The 25,691-nt window shown below is 40.5% G+C and overlaps 1 protein-coding gene across 3 annotated transcripts in view; it reads left to right on the forward strand.

Moving 5' to 3' along the window:
• LOC124552237 (guanine deaminase) overlaps positions 1–25,691 on the forward strand; it is a 144,150-nt gene that overhangs the window by 115,768 nt on the left and 2,691 nt on the right. For 2 of the 3 annotated variants that reach the window (XM_047126517.1, XM_047126519.1), the window contains exons 5-9: positions 2,026–2,133; positions 6,521–6,628; positions 12,007–12,172; positions 20,594–20,740; positions 23,992–24,243. In XM_047126517.1, coding sequence (XP_046982473.1) covers positions 2,026–2,133; positions 6,521–6,628; positions 12,007–12,172; positions 20,594–20,740; positions 23,992–24,227 — 765 coding nt within the window. In that variant the 3' untranslated portion in view covers positions 24,228–24,243. Of the gene's footprint in view, positions 1–2,025; positions 2,134–6,520; positions 6,629–12,006; positions 12,173–20,593; positions 20,741–23,991; positions 24,265–25,691 lie in introns of all 3 variants that reach the window. The other variant, XM_047126518.1, reaches the window with a different exon arrangement.

Raw genomic sequence — 25,691 nt, forward strand, 5'->3', positions numbered from 1 at the left:
TCTTGAGATGCTACCCCCCCCCCCCCCCCCCCCCCCCCCCCCGCACCTCCTCAAAATACAGGATAAATAAATACTGTTAGTGTGTGGGTCTGTCTCTGTTTCTGCACACCATCATACAGACTAAATGTCATCTTTGATATTGCAGTGGTAGAACGATTTGGAAATGTTAAACAGTAATGAAATATTAAAGGAGCAAATCAGATATACATTTATATTAGTAAATGACTATCGTCGAACTCAGGCCACGGTACCCAGACCCTTTTGCAAATACCTATCGTAACGATTTCCGTAGGTTACAGAAATTTAATTTTCAGTATTTCACATAGTTATTAACAAAATTTGTTCCTATCTTAACAATTTTCAATATTTCACGTAGTTATTAACCAAATTTAAAATGTTGTTATAATCTACTCTGTAAGAAGTATAATCTTATGTTAAAAGTTCAACACAATAAGGAAAGTATTACAGTCAGAAACTGTGTGTTTGTCTCAAGGCAATGTGCAACTACGTGCAAATACCTGGCGTTTATCCACATCCACCCAATGTTTGAGAATGAGAGCACTTAACAGCTTCCAACAAACTTGCACACAATTTCAAACCTTTGCAAAACATCTTTACTACTAACTACACTCACAATATTTTTGCAGACATTGTCCACATACAGCACTGAATGTACCTGCAATATTACATCACTATATTGACATACGGTTCAGGAGATACGACGTCATAAACGTAAGGTACTTGAAAAATTAGATTTTGCTTTAATATTGATTGCAACTTTCGCATAATGTTATCATCCAGGAGAGTACTCAGCAAAGTACATACTTCATATCAATTATTTAACACATTAACTCATTGTAAAGTAATCAGAAGCTGTTTCATACATGGGAATTAGATTCTTTAAAGAGCTGGGCTTTACTGGTCAGTATTTATTTCACAGATTTTTGAGTGAATGCTTTTGGAGTGCTGTATGTGACAAAACCACAATTTCCTGCAAGTTACGGTAAAACGATGTACAGAGCGCTTTTGGGTTGATGAGAGACAGTATCAAACTGTAAGATTCCCCTAATCCACAAACCAGCAAAAAGGAGTTAAGAGGTGGAATTTCAGTCTGCTACAAATTTTTAAATGTCTGAACATGTTCATGTCATTGTATTTCGTAGATAATCTGCTGGCACAAATGATTTCAGTTTGATGAATTTCATTCCAGTGATGAATCACAATTATGCCTGAACTAAAACATTTAAAGACTCAGCAGCATAAAATATAAATAGGAAAGTATATTGAGCGAACTGCTTACTGATCGGAACTGTCGTGCAGTCTGTTCTGTCTCCCCTCTTACCAGTGCTGACACATTTTACCATCGCACTCTCCTCTATTTTATCGTTCAGTTTCATTCTTGCCTAATTTTCTATCTTATCGTGATTTTTTGCACTCCCTTACTGTTAGTTTAATTTTTATACTTCTTCCTGCTCACATTGCTGGGTTGGTTGCAGTTGGGACAATAAGACTGGTTTCCAAAGATATGATGTGCTAATTATAACTGTGCTCAGAAAATAACTTCCACCCGTGTATAGGTGAGATTAATTCATGTGAAGAGGGGAATACATTAATTTTCTTTTTGCAGGTTCGTTTATCGTAGAAAGAATAGTGACAGAGAGGAACCGGAGGGAGCAAAGCTGTGAAGGCAACATTCTGGGTTTGAGTTCAGGGAGTTTCAACATATCTTCAGCTTTCACACTTTTTATCATTTTGTGCATTGTGGTTGTGGTACAGTATACATCAAGAAACCTCTTTTATTGCCCACTTACTTCATATGGAGAGATTCAAAACAATAACCCCACATTTCTTTTTACATATGTAATACTGGTAATTACCTGTCATGTATCTTCTGATAACTGGAACTGTATCCAGTGAAATATCGTTTCATTTTTCTTATGGCACAAGGTCCTATCATTTCTTGTTTTTATCATTTTTTGGGTTCTTGTTTGAAAACTAAACAACAAAATTTCTCATCTTTTTCAGTGTGATTTGGTAAAGCCAGTCATTACACCACGATTTGCCATTAGCTGTGATATGGAACTCATGACGAAGCTTGGGAAGTTGGCTCAGCAGAATAATCTTCATGTACAGGTAAGGATTTCTCAATGCTTTTGTTGAAAGACACATTTATTACTAGATTTGTAGTTACGCATATATAATTTTTTTTGCAAAAAGTCGATCGGAATCATAAGGGTGAACGCTTTATCAGACTACTTGTGGTTAGTCTGTCTTTGGAGTTGTGTATAAAAAAAAAGCTGTAGCTGATTTTATCCCAAACACACACACACACACACACACACACACACACACACACACACACACACACAGTGTGTCTCTCCTAAGAGTCCTTGTGTATTTTCTCTGTTGTTTCGGCAGATATTTGGAATTTCATTTTTGCTTAGTGTAGCTGGAGTCATCCCAAACAAATACTGCTCCTCATATCTTTCAAGTGGTGCCCATTGTTGACAGAAAGCATTGTTTTTTTTCCTGTTACAAACAAATTGATTTTTAAAGTGGAATTTTATGTGACCATTTGAGAGACGATCGCAGATTAGTCTAGTGTGGTATTCATTTCATCGATACGTATTAACAGGCACAGTAAAACTCGATGAGTAACCGGTACTCCTGCAGCGACGGCACTGCCTACTACGGCCTAGCACACAGCACTACTGAGTCGCTGCTGGATTCCTATTTATTTTTAGTTTTACTGTCCCTGTTAATTTGTATTGATAAAACAAATATAGCACTGGACTAACCTGGGACTGCTCTATCGAATATGCGCATAAAATTCCACATTAAAAATAATTTTGTTTTGCGACAGAAAACAAACCGATGCTTTCCACTGATGCCGGGTGTCGCAGGAAAGACGTGATGAGCAGCATTTGCTTGGGCTGACTCCAGTTACGTGTTGCAAAAAGAAAATTCCAAATACCTGCTGAAACACCACAGAAAATGTGCATGACGACTCTCAGAAGAGACACCACATATGGTGATCTGACAATGGAGTATTAAGCAGGTGTCCGTAAAGGCTTGGCTCGGAAAAATCTGAACATTTTCAGCATAATTGTTTCACTGGTAGCAAAAATTTTAGTGGTCTAAAATGTATAATCAAAATATGTCATGTTCGAGGAAGGTGCATCCGACGCTTATTATTGTAAAACGGAGCAAAGCAGTGTATGCACAGTGTTACCTATAGAAATTTGGTTTTTCTGGAGTACATCTACATCTACATATACATATACATAGATGCTCTGCAAGCCAGCGTACTGTGTGTGGTGTACCACTACTTGTCATTTCCTTTCCTGTTCCTCTCACAAACAGAGCGAGGGAAAAACGACTATCCACATGCCTTCATACGAGCCCTAATTTCTCGTACCTTATCTTCGTGGTACTTACACACAGTGCATGTCGTTGGCAGAAGAATCATTTGGCAGTCAGTTTCAAATCCTAGTTCTCTAAATTTTCTCAGTTACGTTTCTCGAGACAAATGTCGTCTTCCCTCCAGGGATTCCCATTTGAGTTCCTGAAGCATCACCATAACACCTACACGTCGTTCAAACCTACCGGTAACAAATTGAGCAGCCCGCTTCTGAATTGCTTTGACGTCTTTCTCCGATCCGACCCGGTACAGACCCCGTACACGCGAGCAGTACTCGAGGATAAGTCGCCCTCGAGTCCCCGTTTTGAACTACCACGCTTCGTAACGTGAATTGAAATGTCTATTGCACCATTGTACTCGGAACCATCTGAATTGAAGTCTGAGAACAGGGTTCTTTGACAACTTGCAGGATCTACCTTGTTCATTGCTGTATAGCCATTTTACTGCGCAAGCAAACCAGAATTTGAGGAGGGGGGAAAAGGGTCCTTCACGTGAAATGTATGAAAGCTACTGTGACAGATGTTTCATAATCGTGACAGTTTGAAAGGAAATAGTGCAAAACGTGACTTCGTGTGAAAACAAATGAGGTTTTATGTCTGACTATCTAATGCTGCACAGACGATGTGCATACATCCGTGAAGTACCTCTTCGGGCACGTTTGCTGCAGTAGTAGGAAAAGAAGTTGACTCGGCAACTGTTATTGAGAAATTTATTCTTATTAATAAGATCTTTTGAACTTGGTGTCATCCCTGTCCTTGGTGTACAACAAAAACTGCTAATTTACTGGAATGAACTCTTTTACTTGGGCCTCTTACTTATTGAAATGGTATCGCCCTTGCATTGTTTCTGTGTGTCAGATCCTGTTCACGTCTGGCTGAGAACCAGAACTATGGAGTAGATAATGGGCCTGCACATTCTTTCCAGCAGTGCAGCATAGATGATGCGCACATTGCTCGAACACATTGCAGTGCAAAACTTATCGGCTATCTTTTATAGTTCATGATATTCTTTGACCAAAGTGCATCTATATGAATGACAACACCTTGCTACATTGTAGATCATAAAAGTCAACAGTCCTGGATTTCAGCAGAATAAAAATAAAGCAGTGGTTGAAGGACAGTGTAATTGAAAAGGCGTTTATTCTGTGCACAATGCCCTTGGAGTTTGAAACATTACTTACATTCCTGATTTGAAAGCTCCATGGAATGACAGTGGGCACAGTTTATGAAACATCAACAATATACTTGCCCACAAACTAGCAAAAGCAATGTAGAGACCAGGCATTATCAGGAATTGTTTGTGGTTGCTCTCAGTAATTTATGTTTATGTTTTATGGGGCTTAAGCCGTGGTCCATGGCACATTTCTCTGCTTAATGATTTGTCTTCCGATGGCTCAGACATGATCAGAGGCTGTAAAGACACAGATAGCTGAACTTTAAACAAGCTCATTGTGGAGAGAAGTGGGATGCTGAAGTACTGTGGAATGGTAGAGTGAAAATGAATACAACAGTAGGTGGTTTAATTGAAGAAAAATGGATCTATCTCTCTCTCTCTCTCTCACACACGCACACGCGCGCGCACACACACACACACACACACACACACACACACACACACGGGGCGGGGGGGAGAGAGAGAGAGAGAGAGAGAGAGAGAGAGAGAGAGAGAGAGAGAGAGAGAGATATCTCTGGATCTGGGCCCCTATATTGTGCCAACTGGACTCACAAATTGTGAGCACGCACAAGTATTTCTTAAATGCTTATTGAACTCAATTGAGAATACCTATACAGAAGAAGAGTTTCTTTTAGTGAAACACTGTTGAGAAAGTTTAGAAAACAGGCATTTGTGACCAATTCCAGAACAATCTTACTGTGACCACCTCATATAAGAACCATGAAGGCCAGGTAAGAGAAACCAGGACTCGTGTAGATAGTCATTTCCTTCCATTTCAGTATGGAACAGGAAATGGGATGATTAGCAGTGGTACAGGGTATCCACCACCTCGCACTGTATGGCGGCTTGCGGTTGTATGTATGTAGATGCAAATTTAGCTAAGTTTATTGCAAATGTACATAACAAGTAACAAAAGATTTGTAAATAGGCCTCTGATGTTTCAGATATAGATAAGTACTTTCTTCACGAAGTGTGAGTATAGTTAACTAAATATTAAGCTACCAATAGAAGAGAAATAGGAACTATTTCACATAATTAAAGACGCAGGAATATTTGCCAGAAAAGTAGCTTGTCTTGTAATTTACATGATACATATGGCATACATAGTATTAGTATTATGTTAGTTAACATTAATACGATGTATAGACTAGATTTCTAAAAGTTGCTTGTCATTTGGTAATTTATATCTAAGTTGTATCACATCCTTAAAAGTTCTCTTTGTTGATGGGATCAATGGAATACAATGAATGAATGAATGAATAAATATCTCTGCTTCTTTGATTCATTCTTGTCATTTCATTTAGCACTGATTATGTACAGTTCCGTTGTTATTATGATGTTAATTTTGCCTTTTTTTTTTTGTTTCCTCTTATTTAGGAAATTTAACTACAGTAAAATATTTATGTTCTAAGTGAAATTTGAAATCAGTTCTGTGTGATGAGTACACCAAAATGTCCCATTAACTAAAACAGTTCCTGTGTGCAATGTAAAAATTGTATTGATGGTGTTATCATAAACAAATTTACCATTATAATATTCCTTGACATTTCATAACAAACAGTGCTTGACTCTCAAGGGTGTGTTGATTGTGAAAGTAACTTAACAGTGAAAAGCACATCCACCTGACTTGAGTGTCACTGGTCATAATTTATTGCCTTGACTGATTAATATATATGTGGGACCAAGATGTCTCCCTTTTGAGGGCAACATCTACTCATCTACTGTAAAAAAGTAATATGCCCAGAGATATTTGAATTACTATTGAGAAATAATTTTATGCTGCTAATCAGAAAAAATGAAAGTGGATAGATCCAGTGCTGCTTACAGCATAAATTAATCCTGAATGATTAAAAAGTATCATTAAATGTATATTGCACATTGTGTATAAAATGTTGTTATTAAAGTTTTGGTCGTGTCTTTCAACAGTCACACATATCAGAAAATGAGGGTGAGGTGCAGACAGTTGCAGAAATGTATCCCAACTGTGCGAACTATGCTGAAGTGTACGATAAGGCAGGTTTACTGACAAGCAAGGTGAGTATCGGATGTCACGTATTTGTTCATTTTTCTAAATACGTTTAAGTTTCGTATGTGCTTTTGCCTCGATTCGAATTCTGTATAGATTAACAATCTGGGTCTTAGAAAAAGGGAATAACAGTGAAATCTTGAACTCTGACTGAAACACGCACTGACAGCCATTAAAATTGTGACACCACGGAGGCAGCTCGTAACAAATATCAGATCTGCTACGTAAGATAAAGTTCTGCTTTCTAGCCCTAGACGGGCTAGACAGCTGCCGTGTTTGTAACGACCTGACGAGACTAAAATTGTGCGGTCATCACTGTGGGTTCTTTGATTGCACTGGGAAATGGCTGATTGGAACTAAAACTTACAAAACACTTGTTCACTTTATTACACGAATGATACAAAGATTTACTTAACTTTATACAATCCGTTGCCACAGGAACGAGTAAAATATTTACGACTGTCTTCGAACAGTGAAGCGTCACTCGGTGCACACAATTGTGAGCTCTTCTCTCAAAGTACAAGTTCGACATTTACTAAATCACAGTTCCGTCTGAGATTCGAATAGCATCGGTGTCCGAATTAAGTGACACTGAGTGCTCTGTCGGAGGTCACGAACTGGATAGAGCGAGTCTGTGTCGACCTCTGTGTGACGGTGCTGCTGCGCTGAGAGAGACAAAGTGCCTCCGGGAGGGCCTCCCACTCGTCGTCGCAGATTGCGGAGACATCACTAATGTCTGTGTTATCGACGCGTGTCACCAAATCTGGTGCGGCGCCTCGATCTTTGGACGAAACTGTGGTCTCATCCTCTGTCGGTGGTGTCATTTGATGCAGTGTGGAGGGGCACGTGGTCAGCACACTGCTCTTCCAGTTGTCATCAGGTTTGTTGACCTCTGAACTGCTAATAATGACCCGAGTAACTTCTCAGTTGGCCTCACGAGGTTAAGTGCACCTTGATTCAGTTCTCCCCCGAGCAAAAAATCCCTGGCTGTACCAGGAGTTGAATTTCTGTCTTCCACACGGTAGGCAATTGTGTGTATCCTGTCAGAGGGCACACCTGACAGTAACTGATGAAAAGTCATCGAGTAAAACAGAAGTGATTTCTGGCATTCGCTGAGGTAGTGTCAGAGACAGCAAAGGACTTGGAAGAGCAGTTGAACGGAATGGACAGTGTCTTGAAAGGAGGATATAAGATGAACATCAACAAAGGCAAAACGAGGATAATGGAATGTAGTCGAATTAAATCGGGTGATGCTGAGGGAATTAGATTAGGAAATGAGACACTTAAAGTAGTAAAGGAGTTTTGCTATTTGGGGAGCAAAATAACTGATGATGGTCGAAGTAGAGAGGATATAAAATGTAGCCTGGCAATGGGAAGGAAAGCATTTCTGAAGAGGAAAAATTTGTTAACATCGAGTATAGATTTAAATGTCAGGAAGTCGTTTCTGAAAGTATTTGTATGGAGTGTAGCTGTGTATGGAAGTGAAATGTGGATGATAAATAGTTTAGACAAGAAGGGAATAGAAGCTTTCAAAATGTTGTGCTACAGAAGAATGCTGAAGATTAGATGGGTAGATCACATAACTAATGAGGAGATGTTGAATAGGATTGGGGAGAAGAGGAGCTTGTGGCACAACTTGACTAGAAGAAGGGATCGGTTGGTAGGACATGTTCTGAGACATCGAGGGATCACCAATTTAGTATTGGAGGGCAGTGTGGAGGGTAAAATTCGTAGAGGGAGACCAAGAGATGAATACACTAAGCAGATTCAGAAGGATGTAGGCTGCAGTAGGTACTGGGAGATGAAGAAGCTTGCACAGGATAGAGTATCATGGAGAGCTGCATCAAACCAGTCTCAGGACTGAAGATCACAACAACAATAACAACAACAGTGTTATAGGCCTTCTGCTGTTCCTTATCTGTATAAACAGTTTAGGAGACAATCTGAGCAGCTGTCTTAGTTTGTTTGCAGATGATGCTGTTGTTTATCGTCTAGTAGAACCGCCAAAAGATCAAAAGAAACTGTAAAATGATTTAGAAAAGATATCTGAATGGTGAGAAAATTGGTGATTAACCCTAAATAATGAAAAGCATAAGGTCATCCACACAAATGCTAAAAGGAATCTGTTAAACTTCAGTTACGTGATCAATCGGCCTAATCTAAAGGCTGTAAATTCAACTAAATACCTAGCAATTAAAATTAGAAAGACCGTGCAGAAAATGTTGTGGGAAAGGCAAACCGAAGACTGTGTTTTACGGGCAGAACACTTCGAAATGTAACAGATCTACTAGAGAGACTGCCTAGACTACGCTTGGCCGTCCTCTTTCGGAATACTGCTGCGCTGTCTGGGATCCTTATCAGATAGGAGAGAGGACTAGTGGAGTACACTGAGAAAGTTCAATGAAGAGCAGCACGTTTCGTATTATCGTGAAATAGTGGAGTGTCTCACAGATGTGAAACAGGATTTGGGATGGACACCATTAAAAAAAAAAAAGAATTTTTCACTGTGGCGGAATCTTCTCACAAAATTCCAATCGCCAACTTTTTCTTCCAAATGCAAAAATATTTTGTTAATGCTGACTTACATAGGGAGAAATGATCATTGTAATAAAATAAGGGAAATCTGAGCTCACACGGAAATATGTAGGTGTTGGTTTTTTCCGTGCACTGTTCGAGAGTTGAATAATAGAGAATTATTGTGAAGGTGGTTCAGTGAACTCTCTGCCAGGCGCTTAGCGTGTGATTTGCAGAGTATCCTTGTAAATGTAGATGTACAGAGGCTAATGTACTACGTGCTCGATGCGGATGATTAGCATTTCAGCCACACTGTCTGAAGAAAGTAAGAGTAGTGTCATCTACACTGTATACAGGGTGTGTCAAAAAGGATGTGGCAAACTTACAAGGCTGAAAGTACACAGTAATAGAAGCACAAATGTCAACTGCATACCTTAATTGCTATGAGATACTCTTCATTTTTTCAATATTGAGAAACAAATCTCTTCTACTGCAAGCTCCTTGCTTTCCATATTTTGCGAAGTGGTAGTACGGACCAAAATAAGAAAAAATGTTCTCTAAAATGCATACCTTAAAAGTTATGAGCACTTGTTCACTAGAAGAGTTGTGTTCCAAAGTACCGAAGATGAACTGGTGCTCATAGCTGTTAAGGTGTGCATTTTAGAGCAGATGTTTACTGGACATTTTTTTCTTATTTTGGTCTATACTACCACTTCCCAAAATATGGAAAGCAAAGAGCTTGCAGCAGAAGAGATTTGTTTCACAATATTGAAAATCAAGAATATCTCATAGCTCTTAAGGTACGCATTGTAGAGCCCACATTTACTTGACATTTGTGCCTCTATTATTGTGTACTTTTAGCCGTGTAAGTTTGTGCCATCCTTTTTGATACACCCTGTATAAGGAAACATTATTCAGCAGGTTTGTCATTCAGAAAAGTTGTCTGAATATTAGTTGTTCGTGAGATTGCTGATATTTCTAAGAGGATACAATTTGAATGAGCCCGGCACTTCAACATACATATGAAAAACTCTGTTTAGCCATATTTGCACTTACAGTGGGCTGGGACACCACTAGATCTGACAGTGGACCTTTCTTATTCTTGTTCTTCGTATTGAAAAAAACTGCTCAATTTTATTTTCACAGTGCAGTATCGTTGAATGTGTAAGAAGCAGAAACCTCTGCTCGAATTTGTGTAAAATTGCTGATATTTCTAAGAGGATACAATTTGAATGAGCCCAGCACTTCAACATACATATGAAAAACTCCGTTTAGCCATATTTGCACTTACAGTCATCGGTTGGGGTATCGATCTTCAGGCAAAAATCCTAGCTAAGTTACATTCTCTCAGACGTAGTAAACTTTGGAGTAATGTGATAAGACTGAAAACTAGAAATATTGTGTAAAGTTGATAAATTGCTAATAATTTGGATGTTCGTATTGACTGTGAAATATATAACGGCAACACACAAAATAAAAGTAGTTTTTATGAAGCATTTGCATGCTTGACTAAGGTTCGAAGATGAATTCCATACTCAGGTAAGAAGCTCTTTAACAGTTTACCTTCAGCACAAGACAGGTGATTTGGGATCTTCAGAAGAAAGTGGCACTTTTTTCCACTTGTATAAATTATCTAAATATTTCAATTCTAGAATTATAAATCTGAAGTGTAACAGGGCATATTATATCAAGTAAAATACACCATCTCTCTTGCAGTAGATATGAAAATATTCCATTGTTGTTTCCACCCACATGCATATACGTAAAGTGTTCACTAGTATATAAATAGCAGGTGTCAGCACAGTAAAGTGAATGCCCATTTCATAACACAAAATTTGATAAACAGCATTTAGTGCAGTATATAATCAGTTTGTAACTACTTCTCTGCGTCGACGTATTCCTCAGTTCGAGCCACATCTCTGACGGATCTCTATCACCTAAGGTCCTTAGAGGCACACTACGAAAATGTGCGAGTAGGTGAATGCACAGTGGGCTGGGACACCACTAGATCTGACAGTGGACCTTTCTTATTCTTGTTCTTCGTATTGAAAAAAACTGCTCAATTTTATTTTCACAGTGCAGTATCGTTGAATGTGTACAAATGTTGAGCTCAGTAATACACATTTATCATTTCAGTTTTCTAAGCCTTTGCACTGTTACTCATTAATTTCTTCCAGTATTTATTTAAAGACATGTTCTACTTCTTTTAATTTTTAAGTATGTCATTCTATCTGTATATTTTATGAGCCCATTCTTCATTGTAACATGACGTGGTTTTTATCATCAGTGTCTCCTAATTCTTTTTGTTGGGGTTTTGCTGATAAGTCCAGTCACTTTTTGCCTTTGGGAAAGGATAGATAATTCCAAAACACAAATTTCAAGAGTTGCATTTTTTCCACTTGCTAGTGCTAACGTTTATTCAACTCATTTGCTACAGGCCAGTTTCTACCCGTAGAAAACATTCAAAAAACTGAATTTGCATCACTTGTGTTCAATATATTTTTTTCAGTCTCATTGTTACTGTATTATACATATTTCCATGTAATGTAAAGTTAAAAAATTTAGATAAATACACTGTGTTTCAGTTTCTCTTGATTGTGTTGTGAAAGTAAAATTTGTAGTCTTATTTATTGTTTAGCAGTTTGGTAGTTGGAAGTGCAAGTAATCTGGGATGAATAAAAGTTAAGTCAGTGCACATCCAGTAACTTCTCTATAGTAACAGAGTACACTGGTCCTGTCCAAATCCCTTCTCATTTTTCTGCACATTTAGACACAATACGTGTACTAACCTGACACTCTGTGGCTGCTCACCTCCTAACAAATTGTTTCTAATTTGTGCGATTTAGCTGAGTGGTGTTTGTCGCATTTGCAGACAGTAATGGCCCACGGAGTCCTGCTGAAACCTGAAGAAGTCGCTCTGCTGAAGGAGAGGGGGACATCGATATCCCACTGTCCCACATCCAACATCAACCTACGCTCGGGTGTCTGCCCCGTGCGGACGTTGCTACAGTCCGGCCTCACAGTCGGTCTCGGAACAGGTTCCTAGTGACTTTCTCGAACTTACTTACAGTTTCGTAAATAACTTCCTTTCCCGTATGTTTCCAGAGAAACAGGCTACTTTAATGTCTCTATCTCGACGATGCGAGAATTGGCTGTCGCTCAAACGGTCTGACAGACGGTTCGGTGATACGATATTCCTCTCCGACACCACCTTTTCTGAATGACAGAGGTGGGAGTTACCCTCGTTCCCGGCCTCGATCTCCACGAACTCTCTGTCACCACACCTACTGCCCCGCAGTTCCCTCTTGCTCTGTCCTGTCACTCCCTCCCCACGTCACCTTCAGCGTGCGTCGTGTGCCCGGCCTGTACACCTGCCACTCCTCATTCCTAGCCAGCGCACCGGCCGACTCCCTCTGAGCCGTTAGCTGTGCACCCCCAATACATCTCCCTGCCGATGCAAACCCCCGTATCACCCAGTCCACCAGCTGAACAGCAATTACAGCACTGTGTGCCCAGCCAGCACTGTGTGTTTAGTTTTGTGTGTGTGTGTGTGTGTGTGTGTGTGTGTGTGTGTGTGTGTGTGTGTGTGTGACTCTAGCTCAAAAAAGGATTGCAAGTTTTCTTTCTCTTTTGTGTGTGCCTGTCAATGATTCAAAGGTTCTGCTATTTGGCAAGTGGCCTCCTTTGCTCTTAAATAAGTTATTTACATTCTACCAGAACTTTTGCATATACAGGGTGTTACAAAAAGGTACGGCCAAACTTTGAGGAAACATTCCTCACACACAAAGAAAGAAAATATATTATGTGGACATGTGTCCGGAAATGCTTACTTTCCATGTTAGAGCTCATTTTATTACTTCTCTTCAAATCACATTAATCGTGGAATGGAAACACACAGCAACAGAAAGTACCAGTGTGACTTCAAACACTTTGTTACAGGAAATGTTCAAAATGTCCTCCGTTAGCGAGGATACGTGCATCCACCCTCCGTCGCACGGAATCCCTGATGCGCTGATGCAGCCCTGGAGAATGGCGTATTGTATCACAGCCGTCAACAATACGAGCACGAAGAGTCTCTACATTTGGTACCGGGGTTGCGTAGACGAGAGCTTTCCAATGCCCCTGTAAATGAAAGTCAAGAGGGTTGAGGTCAGGAGAGTGTGGCGGCCACGGAATTGGTCCGCCTCTACCAATCCGTCGGTCACCGAATCTGTTGTTGAGAAGCATACGAACACTTCGACTGAAATGTGCAGGAGCTCCATCGTGCGTGAACCACATGTTGTGGCGTACTTGTAAAGGCACATGTTCTAGCAGCACAGGTAGAGTATCCCGTATGAAATCATGATAACGTGCTCCATTGAGCGTAGGTGGAAGAACAAACTAAAATGAGCTCTAACATGGAAATTAAGCCTTTCCGGACACATGTCCACATAACATCTTTTCTTTATTTGTGTGTGAGGAATGTTTCCTGGAAGTTTGGCCGTACCTTTTTGTAACACCCTGTATATGCAGTGGGAGCATCGTTACAGCATACGGTTCAAACTATGGGCCATTTGGCAGGTCTGCTGCTGCTCAAAATGAAGAAAGCGTGTACACTAATTTTTGTAGCTATGCTCTCAAGTTATTGTATAGAGTGCTGCAGTGGTGCATCTTTAACTGACAGATGCTCAAATGGTTTTTTGCCATATCGTGTCTGAATGTTACATCTCCCCATTCCCATCCCCATCCCCTTTCATCCCAAAAAATGGAAGAACGGAAAGGTGAGGTGCACCCGCAATCAAATCTTGTCCTAAGGAGGCCAGCACCGACAGTATTAAATAATAGACTGCATAAATATGATGCCAAAAAGAAGATGATGACAATTTTGATCTGATGATGACGTATGCCACAGGGGGGGGGGGGGGGGGGGGGGATAGTAGTTGTAGTGATAATGGTGCGCCAATGGTATAGGTACTGGAGTTCCGTCTGTATCTACCCTTCAATAGGGAATGCTCAGTGGGAGCGAAGCGAGCAGGCAACCGTGCCACAGAGATGCACTCGTGTTTCCTACAGCCGACTGAGCAAATTTGACAGGAGTCAAATTGTGGTCTTCCGAGTGACGGGGTGGTCCATTAGGAGAATCATCACACGAGTCGGACGTGCTTCCTCAGTTGTGCAGTGGTGCTGGTGTCAGTGGTCATATTAACATTCTCACACCTGTAGATGAGGTTCCGGATGTCCACACAGCACACACACCCGCCAGGATCACCATACTGTAAGGGCGGCAGTGGCAGATCGTACAGCTCCGGCCCTTCTTCCAGTCACGCCACAGCACTGACGTGCACGGCTAAATTGGTACCGTCAGAAGATCACTTGGATGACGGAATGGCTTGCTGTGGTCTCCAGTGATGAAAGCAGATTCTGCCCAGTCATTTTCACGTACGATAGAGTGCTTTCGCCCGAGACTTACTGGCCCCGACCTGGCCTAACGGTCTGGGGTGCCATAAGCAGCAACTCTAACCTACCTTTGGTGTTTCTGGAGGAGAGGTCACAAGTGCTTGATATGTGCAGAATGTTGTTAGACTCATTCTTTTGTCTTTATTGCAAGAGGAAGGTGATGTGTTGTTCCAACCGGATAGTGCTCCCTCACACACTGCCTGTGAAACTCGACACGATCTGCAAGGCGTGCAGCGACTTCCCCTGCCAGCACAATCTCCGAACTTTTCTCGAGTGGAGCACGTACGGGAGGAGAAGTGATTCGTGTGACTCTTCGACCGGCAACTCTTACTGAACTGTGTGAATAGGTCGAACAGACGTGGCGCAACGTCTCCCGAGACAGTATTCGCCATCTGTACGATTGAGTGGATGTCAGTAAGGACGTGCACTGCTGTCCGTGGAGGGTACACCGTACACTAATATGGGTGTTTCAGTGTGGGTAGTGCTGTTTATATGTGAATATAGTCATTTCGTGTACTCCATAACTCCGTTGCAACAGTAAATCTTGAGTGAAGTTAGAATGCATCATTGTAACTGGTGCTCCCACAAGAAGAATCTCTGCTCTAGCTTACTTGTACCACCAACACATTGCTTGCAACCTAATTTCCTATATCGTGGACACAAACCTTTTTCTTTATTGTGTCTCCACGATGCATCCTGCACTCCCCCTCCCCGCACCAGTATCATCTCAACCCTTGGTTGTTAGTTTTAACACCACCTCCCTATGAGAGGTAATGTATGATTTATTTATGCATTGTGCAGTTATATGTCTTCAGAACTGGTACACATTGAGATCCCCACGCCCTAGTATTGTAGCATGCTGTTAGAGGAGCGAAAACAATATTTATTTAGTAATCTGTTTAATATGGCAAGATTAGGGTCATCACTCACACCTAACCAGATGTTCCACATATTTTACATTGCTTATTTTGCAGTAAGCATGTTATACTAGATTTAGAAAAGAATTACAACAGTACAGATAAAGAAAACATACACACAGTTTATATTTGTACATGGTAAACAACAATAAATAGAAATTACTGTAAGGTAGTTTTTTTTAAGTAAGAGTGCTAGCAACAATGTGCCCGGAGAAAGGGGTGATTGAGGAAGGGAAAGATAAATGTGATAACCCACAGCTAAATAATTTAAGGGAAGAGACGGTGACGTGACACATAGAGAAAGGAAAAGAAAAGGAAGCATAAATGGGAGAAGAAATGACAATGTCTTTGCTTTTTGAGTTTTGGGGAAGTGTTATGAGGATGGCAGGAGGCATTACTTCAACTTTTTCTGAAAAGTAGCAGGACATCGAACTGTGCAAAGAGTGCGGGGCAGCTTGTTCCAGAGGTGGACAGCAGCAACAGCACAGGAATTTGTGTTTTACAAATCGGCGCAGGTGGGGTACTAAATGGGTGAGACCTTCTGTTTATATTATGATTGCACGAAAGGTGATTAATTTCTGAGGTGAATTACTGCGGGTGCTTGCCCACTGAGAAGCCAGTGAAGTAGACACAGTGTGTGGCAGTCCCGTAACTTCTCTGCTCGCAACCACCCTAACCGGGTCTACGAAGCACCAACACAATCGTTTCGACGAATGTAATGCATACGAGCGTTCGCAGTTAGCTCTAATGTCTTGTATTTTCAGTACTTGTATGATGATGAATTATATAACTACTATAATGGATGTCTGGTAGAATGAGTGATTGGTCAAGTTTATGTTTCACATCCTGTGGAAAAATGTTCCAAAACTTTCTGATGGCACAGATGCAAGTGGAAGTCTTCCAGCATCTGTCTGTCTGTTTTTCAAATAACTTTCAAGCCACTTCAGGGTCTAATCTGAGAAGTTTAGCCATTGCATTTTTCTGAGCAGTATGTCAAAGTTGACAGTGTAAAAAGCTTTGCTGAAATCTAGTAGAGCTGATATTGTGGCCACACTATTGTCTGTGGTGTATTTCTGGTCATTAGTTACCTCGATTAGTGCAGTGTTTCTGGTATGGTGTTTATGAAACCTGGATTGATATTTACCAACCAAGTTGAATTCACCCAAGCGTTCACTTATTTTGGTCGTTAATTACGAGCCTATCAGGGGTTTTCGATCTTAGGAATAGATTGCCGGCCTACGCTTCTTTTCTGTGATGTGGAGTATGTTCCATTTGCGAGACAAAAATTAAATATATCTGTTAATACAGGTACAAAGTTTTAGTCTACGTTCTCAATCACGGTTATGCTAAGACAGTTGTTGCATATCGCTTCAGAGGTAACTACCTTTATTGCTTTTATTGTTATGTGTTTTAGGTGGAAAATGTCACGGTTAGTTATGTAGCTAGAAGGTTCTTGTGAACGACAGTTCTTTGCCGCACGGGAGTCGATTGGTGCACAGAAAAAATTGTTCAGTTCATTGACAGAGACCTGAAAACCAGTTTTGCTATGGGCATTCTTCCACAGGGTAGCATGTATGGCAGGATACAAAGGAACAAGTGTGCCTGATTTTGGCATTGCAAACACATTGATTTATCCTGTTTTGTACATTTCTGTATTCTTCGTATCGTTCAAATTTCGGATTTACCTCGAGCAGCATCCCTGTTGTTCATCATTTGACATAATTCTGTTGTCGGCCATAGAGGAGCTCAAAATGCCACAGTCTACTGATAAAATCGAGTATTGCGTTGTAATTCGGTTTTGGCAGCAGCTGGAAACGTTGCAGGTGTCACGCCAACACTGTGGGCTGCGAGCCATTTTGTTATGGATGCTCTAGTGACATGTGGAGATTTCGATATGTACCAGAAAAGCAGACATTTTCTTGCAAACAAACAACAACTAATTAAGTTATTATTTTTTGAGGTGATAAGAAAAACTTCATGACTACACTTTGTGGCATTCCCCATTACTGTGGCCTCACTGCCATTGAGCTTTACCTCTCCCGACATTCTGCCAATTGCAAAGTGCCCGATTCTTATACACCTGACTAAATATGTCCTTACTCACATCTGCAACATAGCCACAGACACCTGCGTGTAGCACCATCCTGTGCCAACTTGTTTAAGGGCCACCCAGAGGAAGCACTCCAAAGATCTTAAACCTCTTGTCCGGTTAAAGTTCATTGACCACCTTTTCACAGTGAAGACAAAGTGCCGAGCACTATATACTCGTCCATTTGCAGCTATTCGATTCACCCGGTCCTCGTCAGCTCCGTATGTCGACTTCCTGGACACTGTCGTCCACCCTTCCAATGTTTCCATAAGAAACCTCTTTTTGCATTAAGTCCATCAACCGTCGACAGTGCCTTAATTTTGATATTTGCAATACCTTCTGCACAAAAGGGTCTCTCCCACACACTTTAACCACCTTTGGACAGCATGTCTGCTGTGATGGGCACTCTCGTTCCCAGTATGCTGGAAGTCCTCCAGACAGGTGCTGCACTCTACCTTGTCCACAAGCAGATTACACGTGTCGTGCCCAGTCCTCTGACCACCCCCTGAACTGGTTGTAAAGGAACACCACCTTCATTAGCCGATACCATTCCGGGGCTTCCCAAAATTCCTTCCACCTGTCCCAAAGCGGTACTCTGGCACCCGTCCGATCTACAAAATATTCCGACCTGTCCAAATGCCACCTCTACTCCTGATCCCTTGTGGAAATCTCAGGTAGAAGACTTGTCTGGTGCACTCACGGAGAACGTCCTTCTCCAGTACCGTCACAGGCATGTCGTATCCTACTGTAGATAATGCAACCCGTGTAATAGTTGTACACTAACCAGCTCTGCTGTAACTTATGCACAGACTTTCACAACCGTCAACTAACTGGCCAGTCAATAAAACGGTCTCCGCCAATCTGTGGCTGAGGCGACAGTTGACCACCTGGTGAGGGACCTTTGGTTGACATCAGAGATTACTTCAAAAACTTTTCAAGATCTTCCCACCAACAGCACCTGCTTCTCTGAATTCTGTGGATAGGAATTGTCCTTACAACACATCCTTCAGTCCCGTATTCCTCCTGGCCCCAATCCCACACACATCTTCACCTGTATCCCAACACTTGCCTACTTCACCCCACAAGGGCATTGTCTGAAAGCTTAGCAACGATTCCAGTCATGTTCGTGAGGAACAACTGAGAAGTTTGAGATAAACTGGAAATTTTTCATTTGTGTGGCTGTATTGTCTGTAATTGCTTTATGATTATTGGAGTTATTTTAAGAATCTGTCTTTGCAACTACTAGCAAATGCTTTTTTTTGTCACAAAATGCCTTTAGTTTTATTGAAACTGAACATCAGTGGTGGTATTGTTGTCTGATTTTTGTCTTGTTTTCTGCCTAATCATACATTGCTTGGTGGAACTATGCATTTCTCGATGTGAAACGTGACACAATGTAGCACCACTATTGTTTGTTTGTGTCTTTCTGGATAAACCTGTCTCTGTCTCTATTTGTTAAAGGCCAGATGAGGACCTTCTTTATGCCTCAAAGTTAGCTTTACATGCTCTCCGTCCTCTGTTGACATCTTTCTTTTCTAATCCCTGTTATCCATTTTATATCAATCCATCAGTGTCATTTTTGTGCTATCTTCTGTTTCTTAGTGTTTTTTATGCCAATTTCTTCCTGAGTCAGTTGGCTTTGCCTTTCGCTTTTCATTCTAATAGGACTCACTCCATAAAATGCACATTCTGTGGCATAGATGTGAATAAAACCAGTTATCTAAGAAATGTAGAATTTGTTTGTTTTATCCCAGTCTACTGTGAGAAAAATTGTCATGCGCCTGTCAATTTTAGTCTCTGGTAAGTAACTTGCAGTGAACAGTAGCACCGAGATAACTCTGCCAGCACTGTGATATAGTTTGCACCATATATTTAATCCTGTACCATGGTGCTTAAGTAATTTTCTTTGTAGATATTGACAATGCTACTGTTGTTTTGGAACCAACCTGGCATTTGCCTGAAGTAATTTAGGGAAATCACGGAAACCTAAATCGGGATGGCTGGATGTGGGTTTGAACCGTCGTGCCCCTGAATGCGAGTCCATTGTGCTATCCGTTGTGCCACCTTGCTCGGTGATAGTCTGTTGACAATTCTCGTATTGTAGACTGGAGTAAAAGAAACAAATTCAATGTCAGTCTCTTTTTTTTCTTAACTTCTTTATATATATATATATATATATATATATATATATATATATATATATATATAATGGAAGGAAACATTCCACGTGGGAAAAAATATATATAAAAACAAAGATGAGGCGACTTACCGAACAAAAGCGCTGGCAGGTCGATAGACACACAAACACACACACAAAATTCAAGCTTTCGCAACAAACTGTTGCCTCATCAGGAAAGAGGGAAGGAGAGGGAAAGACGAAAGGATGTGGGTTTTAAGGGAGAGGGTAAGGAGTCATTCCAATCCCGGGAGCGGAAAGACTTACCTTAGGGGGAAAAAAGGACAGGTATACACTCGCACACACGCACATATCCATCCACACATACAGACACAAGCAGACATATATATATATATATATATATATATATATATATATATATATATATATATAAATGACTGTGTTCTGCGTTGTTCTATGCCTTTCTCCTGATTTCTTTTATTGATCCTAAAATTACTCTTTCTGATGCATTTGTGCATTCTGGCAGAATTACCATCTTGTAATAATGAATTTTTTTGCATTTCCAGACAATGATTTTTTTATTAGAAATGTCATTTCTTAAGTGAGGTGCTAAGTCAATCTTTCCAAATCTTCTCCTGTTGGCCTCATTTTTCCCTATGTTAAGAAGGATTACTGGAATGAAAATTGTTCTAATATTCCATATATGCTGTGCTTAATTTTGACGACGCTGTCTTGTCGTTTTTCTTAAGTACGATTTTCTGTTTGCTGTGCTAGCTTTTCAGTGTTCACCCGAATTGCCAAAAGATGTGCAACATGCTAAACAACAGTACATTCTTGTAATAACATGTGGTTAACATAGTAAAATGTTGACGTGTGACAGATGTGTCTGGAGGCAGCACAGAGTCGCTGCTGGATGTGATGCGCAGTGCCCTCAGCGTGTCTGTGCAGAAGGGCTTTGACGACAGCTCTCAGCAGCCTCTGAGTTACAAGGAGGTCTTCTACTTGGCCACCATGGGAGGAGCCAATGGTAAGCGCGCGCACACACACACACACACACACACACACACACACACACACACACACACACGAGAGAGATAGAGAGAGAAAGAGGAGGGAGGGAGGGGGGGGGGGAGGGGGAGAGCTATGACATTTAGTCACATAGGGATCTCAAAGTATGCGAGGACTTCCAGAGTTGTATATAAAAACCAGTCCAAAATTGCAAATTTTTTTTTTTTTTTTTTAATTCACTTGATGAGACCCATTTTCAAATCATCATAACATTCTTAAGAATGGTATTTCTGAAGATGTGAAAACTTTCATGAAACTTCTCATTGAGTGAATAAAGAAAAGGAAAATTTTGCATCTCTGGACTGGTTTTTTGTTGTACTCATAAACAGAAGTTGCTGATCCACAGCTTTTCCAGCTTTACAGCTACCTCCCATACATTGCCTAAATGCTGCAGACCACTGCCTAATCAGTCATGACAACTAATCTTGGGTGATGAGAAATGTCTCCTCAACCTTTTGTGCAGTAATGTGATCATTGTAAATAGATGCTGCAAAATGTTTTTCTAAAATTTATTTGATGGTGTGTAGTTACAATAGCCTAAGAATTATGAAATGTACCAAAATGTGTTGTAGCTTTCATATGTTTTTAAATATAATATGCTTAAGATTTTGTTTTTGATAACTTTGATATCCACAAGGGCAGTTTCATTTGGGAACTGTGGAAGGTACATGAGTGTATCTGTTCTTGTTTTGTAAATACACAATAAATATTCTTGTTCTGTGACTAGTTCCACAACCTAGAAGATCTCCTCACTATGGAAAGCCCATATAATCTAATCACTTCTCCAGGATGGTACAACACAAGCCATAATCTAGGTCACTCGGCATAAATCTCAAGGCAGTACCTGACATCATTTGATTTTTGTATTTTTAACAAAAAGCAAACTTTCTTCTTGTGCTATATTTTTTCTGTCCTTCATTCATTTGTAATTCTGTCTCACAAAAAGTTTTTTCCCCATTACTTGTGAGATATATTTCCCATATTTTTAATTTATCTGTTTATTTCTCTCATAACCTTTCTTGTGTCTGTGTGTGTTCTCAAATCAGTTTCTCCCATGTGAGCCAATTTCAAATAATCACCTTTATGAATTTACCACAGCTCACCCAAAAATAGGAATAAAACCACCACCACCAATAATAATAATAATAATAATAATAATAATAATAATAGCAGCAATAATCTTTATTTATACATAAATTTTCTGTCTTTGACATTGTCACTTTGCATATGTTTACAGCAGTCGTAGATCATATCACAGATGTAATGAATATATGCAGGTAGCACAGTATAAACATCTTTCAATTAACAACTTTTTACACTTACTTATATGATTTGGCATCCTATTGTAGAATTTTCTTCCATTGGCAAATGGATTGTGCTCTGTAACTCATTCATTACTCAGTGTCCTATGATAATCACATCTCATTTGATGTATTGGAATTACAAATGTGTATGTATTCATTATGCAACAATGTAAGGAAAAGATAGACTGCTACTCACCATAAATATGACATGTTAAGTTGCAGGTGTGTGCCAAGAAATTGTTTGTTTACTGAGATGTCGTGCTTCGTCGCTGGCTGGTTGCAGCCGAGTACGTGCGCCGCTTCCCCCCTCCCTCATTTTTACTGCTTCTCCACTTCCCACCCCTCCCCTAAGCTTGCAGTCAGTGCTGCCACCACTACTTGCTGCTAGTCTGGCAGCTGCCGATGAGAGGGGGAGGGGGGGGGGGGGGCGCAGCGTGAGGAGTGATTTGTTTGGATGTGATTCTCAGAGCTTGTCGATGCAGTGGTGATCTGTGGAATCTCGGCTGAAAAATCACAAAGCTGGTACACGCACAAGTCTTTTGGAGCACATCATTCATCATACATTGTTGAATGTGGGGCTCCACAGCCCACCACTACCTGTTCACCTGTTGACCCAACAACATAATCAGTTAAAATTGCAGTGGGCACGGGACCATCAGGATTCCACAGTCAATCAATGGAAACGTGTACGCACTTTTTTGCTATACTAGGTTGCCGGTAGTCTCCACAAATGCCGTCATCAAAGTGAACCGTGGCTCAAAATGTGTGATGTGCCACGGACACAGGCTAGTGGGAGCAGTGTTACAATATGGGAGACATTCTCCTGCACTTGTATAGGACCTGTGGTAGTAATCAAAGACACACTGACAGCTGCGAACCACCTGCATCCCTTCGTGCTTTCCCTGACGGCAAAGTCAACTTTCAGCAGTATAATTTCCTGTGTCTCAGAGCCAGAATCATGCTGCAGTAGTTTGAGGAGCATTATAGTGAATTCATGAGGATGTCTCGGTGACCAAATTCACCTGATGTAAATCCAGTGGAACCCATCTGGGTCACTATTGGGTGCCATCAACACATATGCAAATCAGTGGCTCATTATTTATGCGAATTATGTGACCTTTGTGTAGTCATCCAAACACATACCTGCACAAACCTACCAATAAACTGTTGGCTCCCTGATGTATTTTGTTCCAAAGATGGACAAACAAGCTAGTAGTGGTAGCAGCAGCAGCTTTATTCATTACAAGGCTGGTGTTCATATTGTTTTGGCTTATCAGTGTATATGTCTGTAGACTGCTTAGTGGATCAAACATACATTGTGTGTTTGCCTTTAAAATGGATGTTTACATTTATTACTTCCATTATCTGTAGCCCCACAAGGAATTTTCTGTATTGTATATTAATAAACATAAAAAAAAATTTCTACATTACAAATGATAGCATACTGATATAATGGCAACAGTATGAACTTCATTAAGCTGGACGCATATCTACAAAATTTTGTAATATCTGTCAAATAAAAAAAACAGACAGTAGTCTTTAGTGGAAAAGCTCCTTACTATACAGAGGCAATGTTGATCAGAGTATAAGAACATAAACAAGAAGTTAAACATCGTCACTTATTTTTCAAACTTGAATTCTGTATTCATACCACTGTTTGTATTTTGCCCACGAGTTGTCATAATTATATGAGTATGAAAGCTGCAATTATGGTAACAATAATTTTTAGCACGCCTATCAGTTTGCGTCTTTTATATAAATATTCTGATGAGGTGTTAAAGGATGAGAGTGACATGTGGTAAATATAACAGTCAAATAAAGTAAGACACACACATAATAAAAAAGAAACAGCAGTTTACGTAATACATATGTACTTTTGACTACCGAGGTTGTGGTCCTGTTACAGCTCTCTCTATGGGCAACGAAGTGGGGTGCTTCAAGGCGGGCATGCATTTTGACGCGCTGGTTGTCGACTTGAATGCCGGCCCCGGCACTGTCGTCTTTGAAGACCTGCCACTGAAGCCCCTGGAAATGGTGCAGAAGTTCATCTACTGCGGCGACGACCGAAATATCACCGCCGTGTTTGTCGAAGGGCGCGAACTCAAGGCGACAGCAGCAGCCGACGTGCGGCAGTTTGACTGACAAACTGCCGAGCCGGGTACAGCAGTGTGCTGCTAAAGTACACTAAATTCCTTGCGACACTTTCACCTCACTTTACAATAATGTATTCTGCCATAAGAACAGAATAATTCTTAAGAATTTAGCCAGTTTTAGCTGCCTGTGAATATAATAACTGAAGCGTTCTCTAGAACGATGACTTAACTGCAATCGAAATTGGTCAGAAATTCTTACATATTACACTACCATGTCATATACTGTGAAACAAAAATATTTCAGCCACGCGGTCTGAGGCATCTTGTCACGGTTCGTACAGCTCCCCCTGTCAGTGGTTTGAGTCCTCCCTCGGACACGTGGGTGTGTGTGTTGTCCTTAGCATAAGTTAGTTTGTCAGATTAAGTAGTGCATAAGCTGACGACCTCAGCATTTGGTCCCATAAGACCTACCCACAAATATCCAAAAAACATTTCATTTATATTTGACTGAAATTTAGTCAATCCAAGAGCGTTTGAAATTAATTTTAAAAAACTCTATTTAAAATGTTTGATGCTCTTTATCTCTATCCCAGTATATTTCATTTAAGAAGTTGTTCCAGAGAATGCTCTACTTGTAACACTGACAGAACACATGGAAATTTTATTAAGTTTTTTTCTAAAATAAGCTGATCACTTTTAAAGAACTCTCCATTACTCTTCTTCCGTTTGTCCAGTTGGAAGTGGTAGCTCCTGTGTATTTCTCTCTACTGTTTTTTCTATGTTGTCAAAACAGTGACACACCCTGGATTTGTGTTGGTAGCACTACGATGACTTGTTTGTAATAATAGTGATTGCACAAACATCCCTTATGAGTCCATCTATATGTTAGTGAAAACTATATCAAAATACCTACAGTAAATCCCGAACACAGACAAGAACTGTGGTGGCAGACTTTATTTTATAATATGTGTAGGTTGGTGTCCTATCATTTCCCATATGCAAACAAACAGAAATAATGTGAAGCAAGGTCTGGTGCCTTAGGTGCACCACAAGGGAGCTACGCTGATTTTGGCCAAAAATTTCTGCACTAAGATGGCTATATGAAAGCTACATTGCCACAGTGGGGGGAACCCAGCCAGTCATCTGTTACAAATTAGGTCTCCCTTGTGCATTCAATTCTACAATATTCTCGGACCCTGCAAATAGGAAAACTGATTAACAGTCTGACCTAGTGGAAGCAACTCTGCATGTTTTACCCACTTCAACATAAAAAGTTTCATAAAGCATTTTTAAAGATGATACAAGGATGTCCTCCAGGGGCTAGCTTTGCTGCAATTTGATTTACTAGTTATGACAATGTTGAGACTCATTGCCAGAAATAATAATTCTGGATTGGTTTGGAGCTGCTTATTGCAAACACTTAATTTTTGCTAGTCTGAGGCTGAGTATCAAATCTGGCAGTGACCCCCCCCCCCCCCCCCCCCCCCTTATGTTAAAATCTGCTGAACTGAAA

Source organism: Schistocerca americana, chromosome 10 (assembly GCF_021461395.2).
Source record: "Schistocerca americana isolate TAMUIC-IGC-003095 chromosome 10, iqSchAmer2.1, whole genome shotgun sequence".
Taxonomy (NCBI): Eukaryota; Metazoa; Arthropoda; class Insecta; order Orthoptera; family Acrididae; genus Schistocerca; species Schistocerca americana.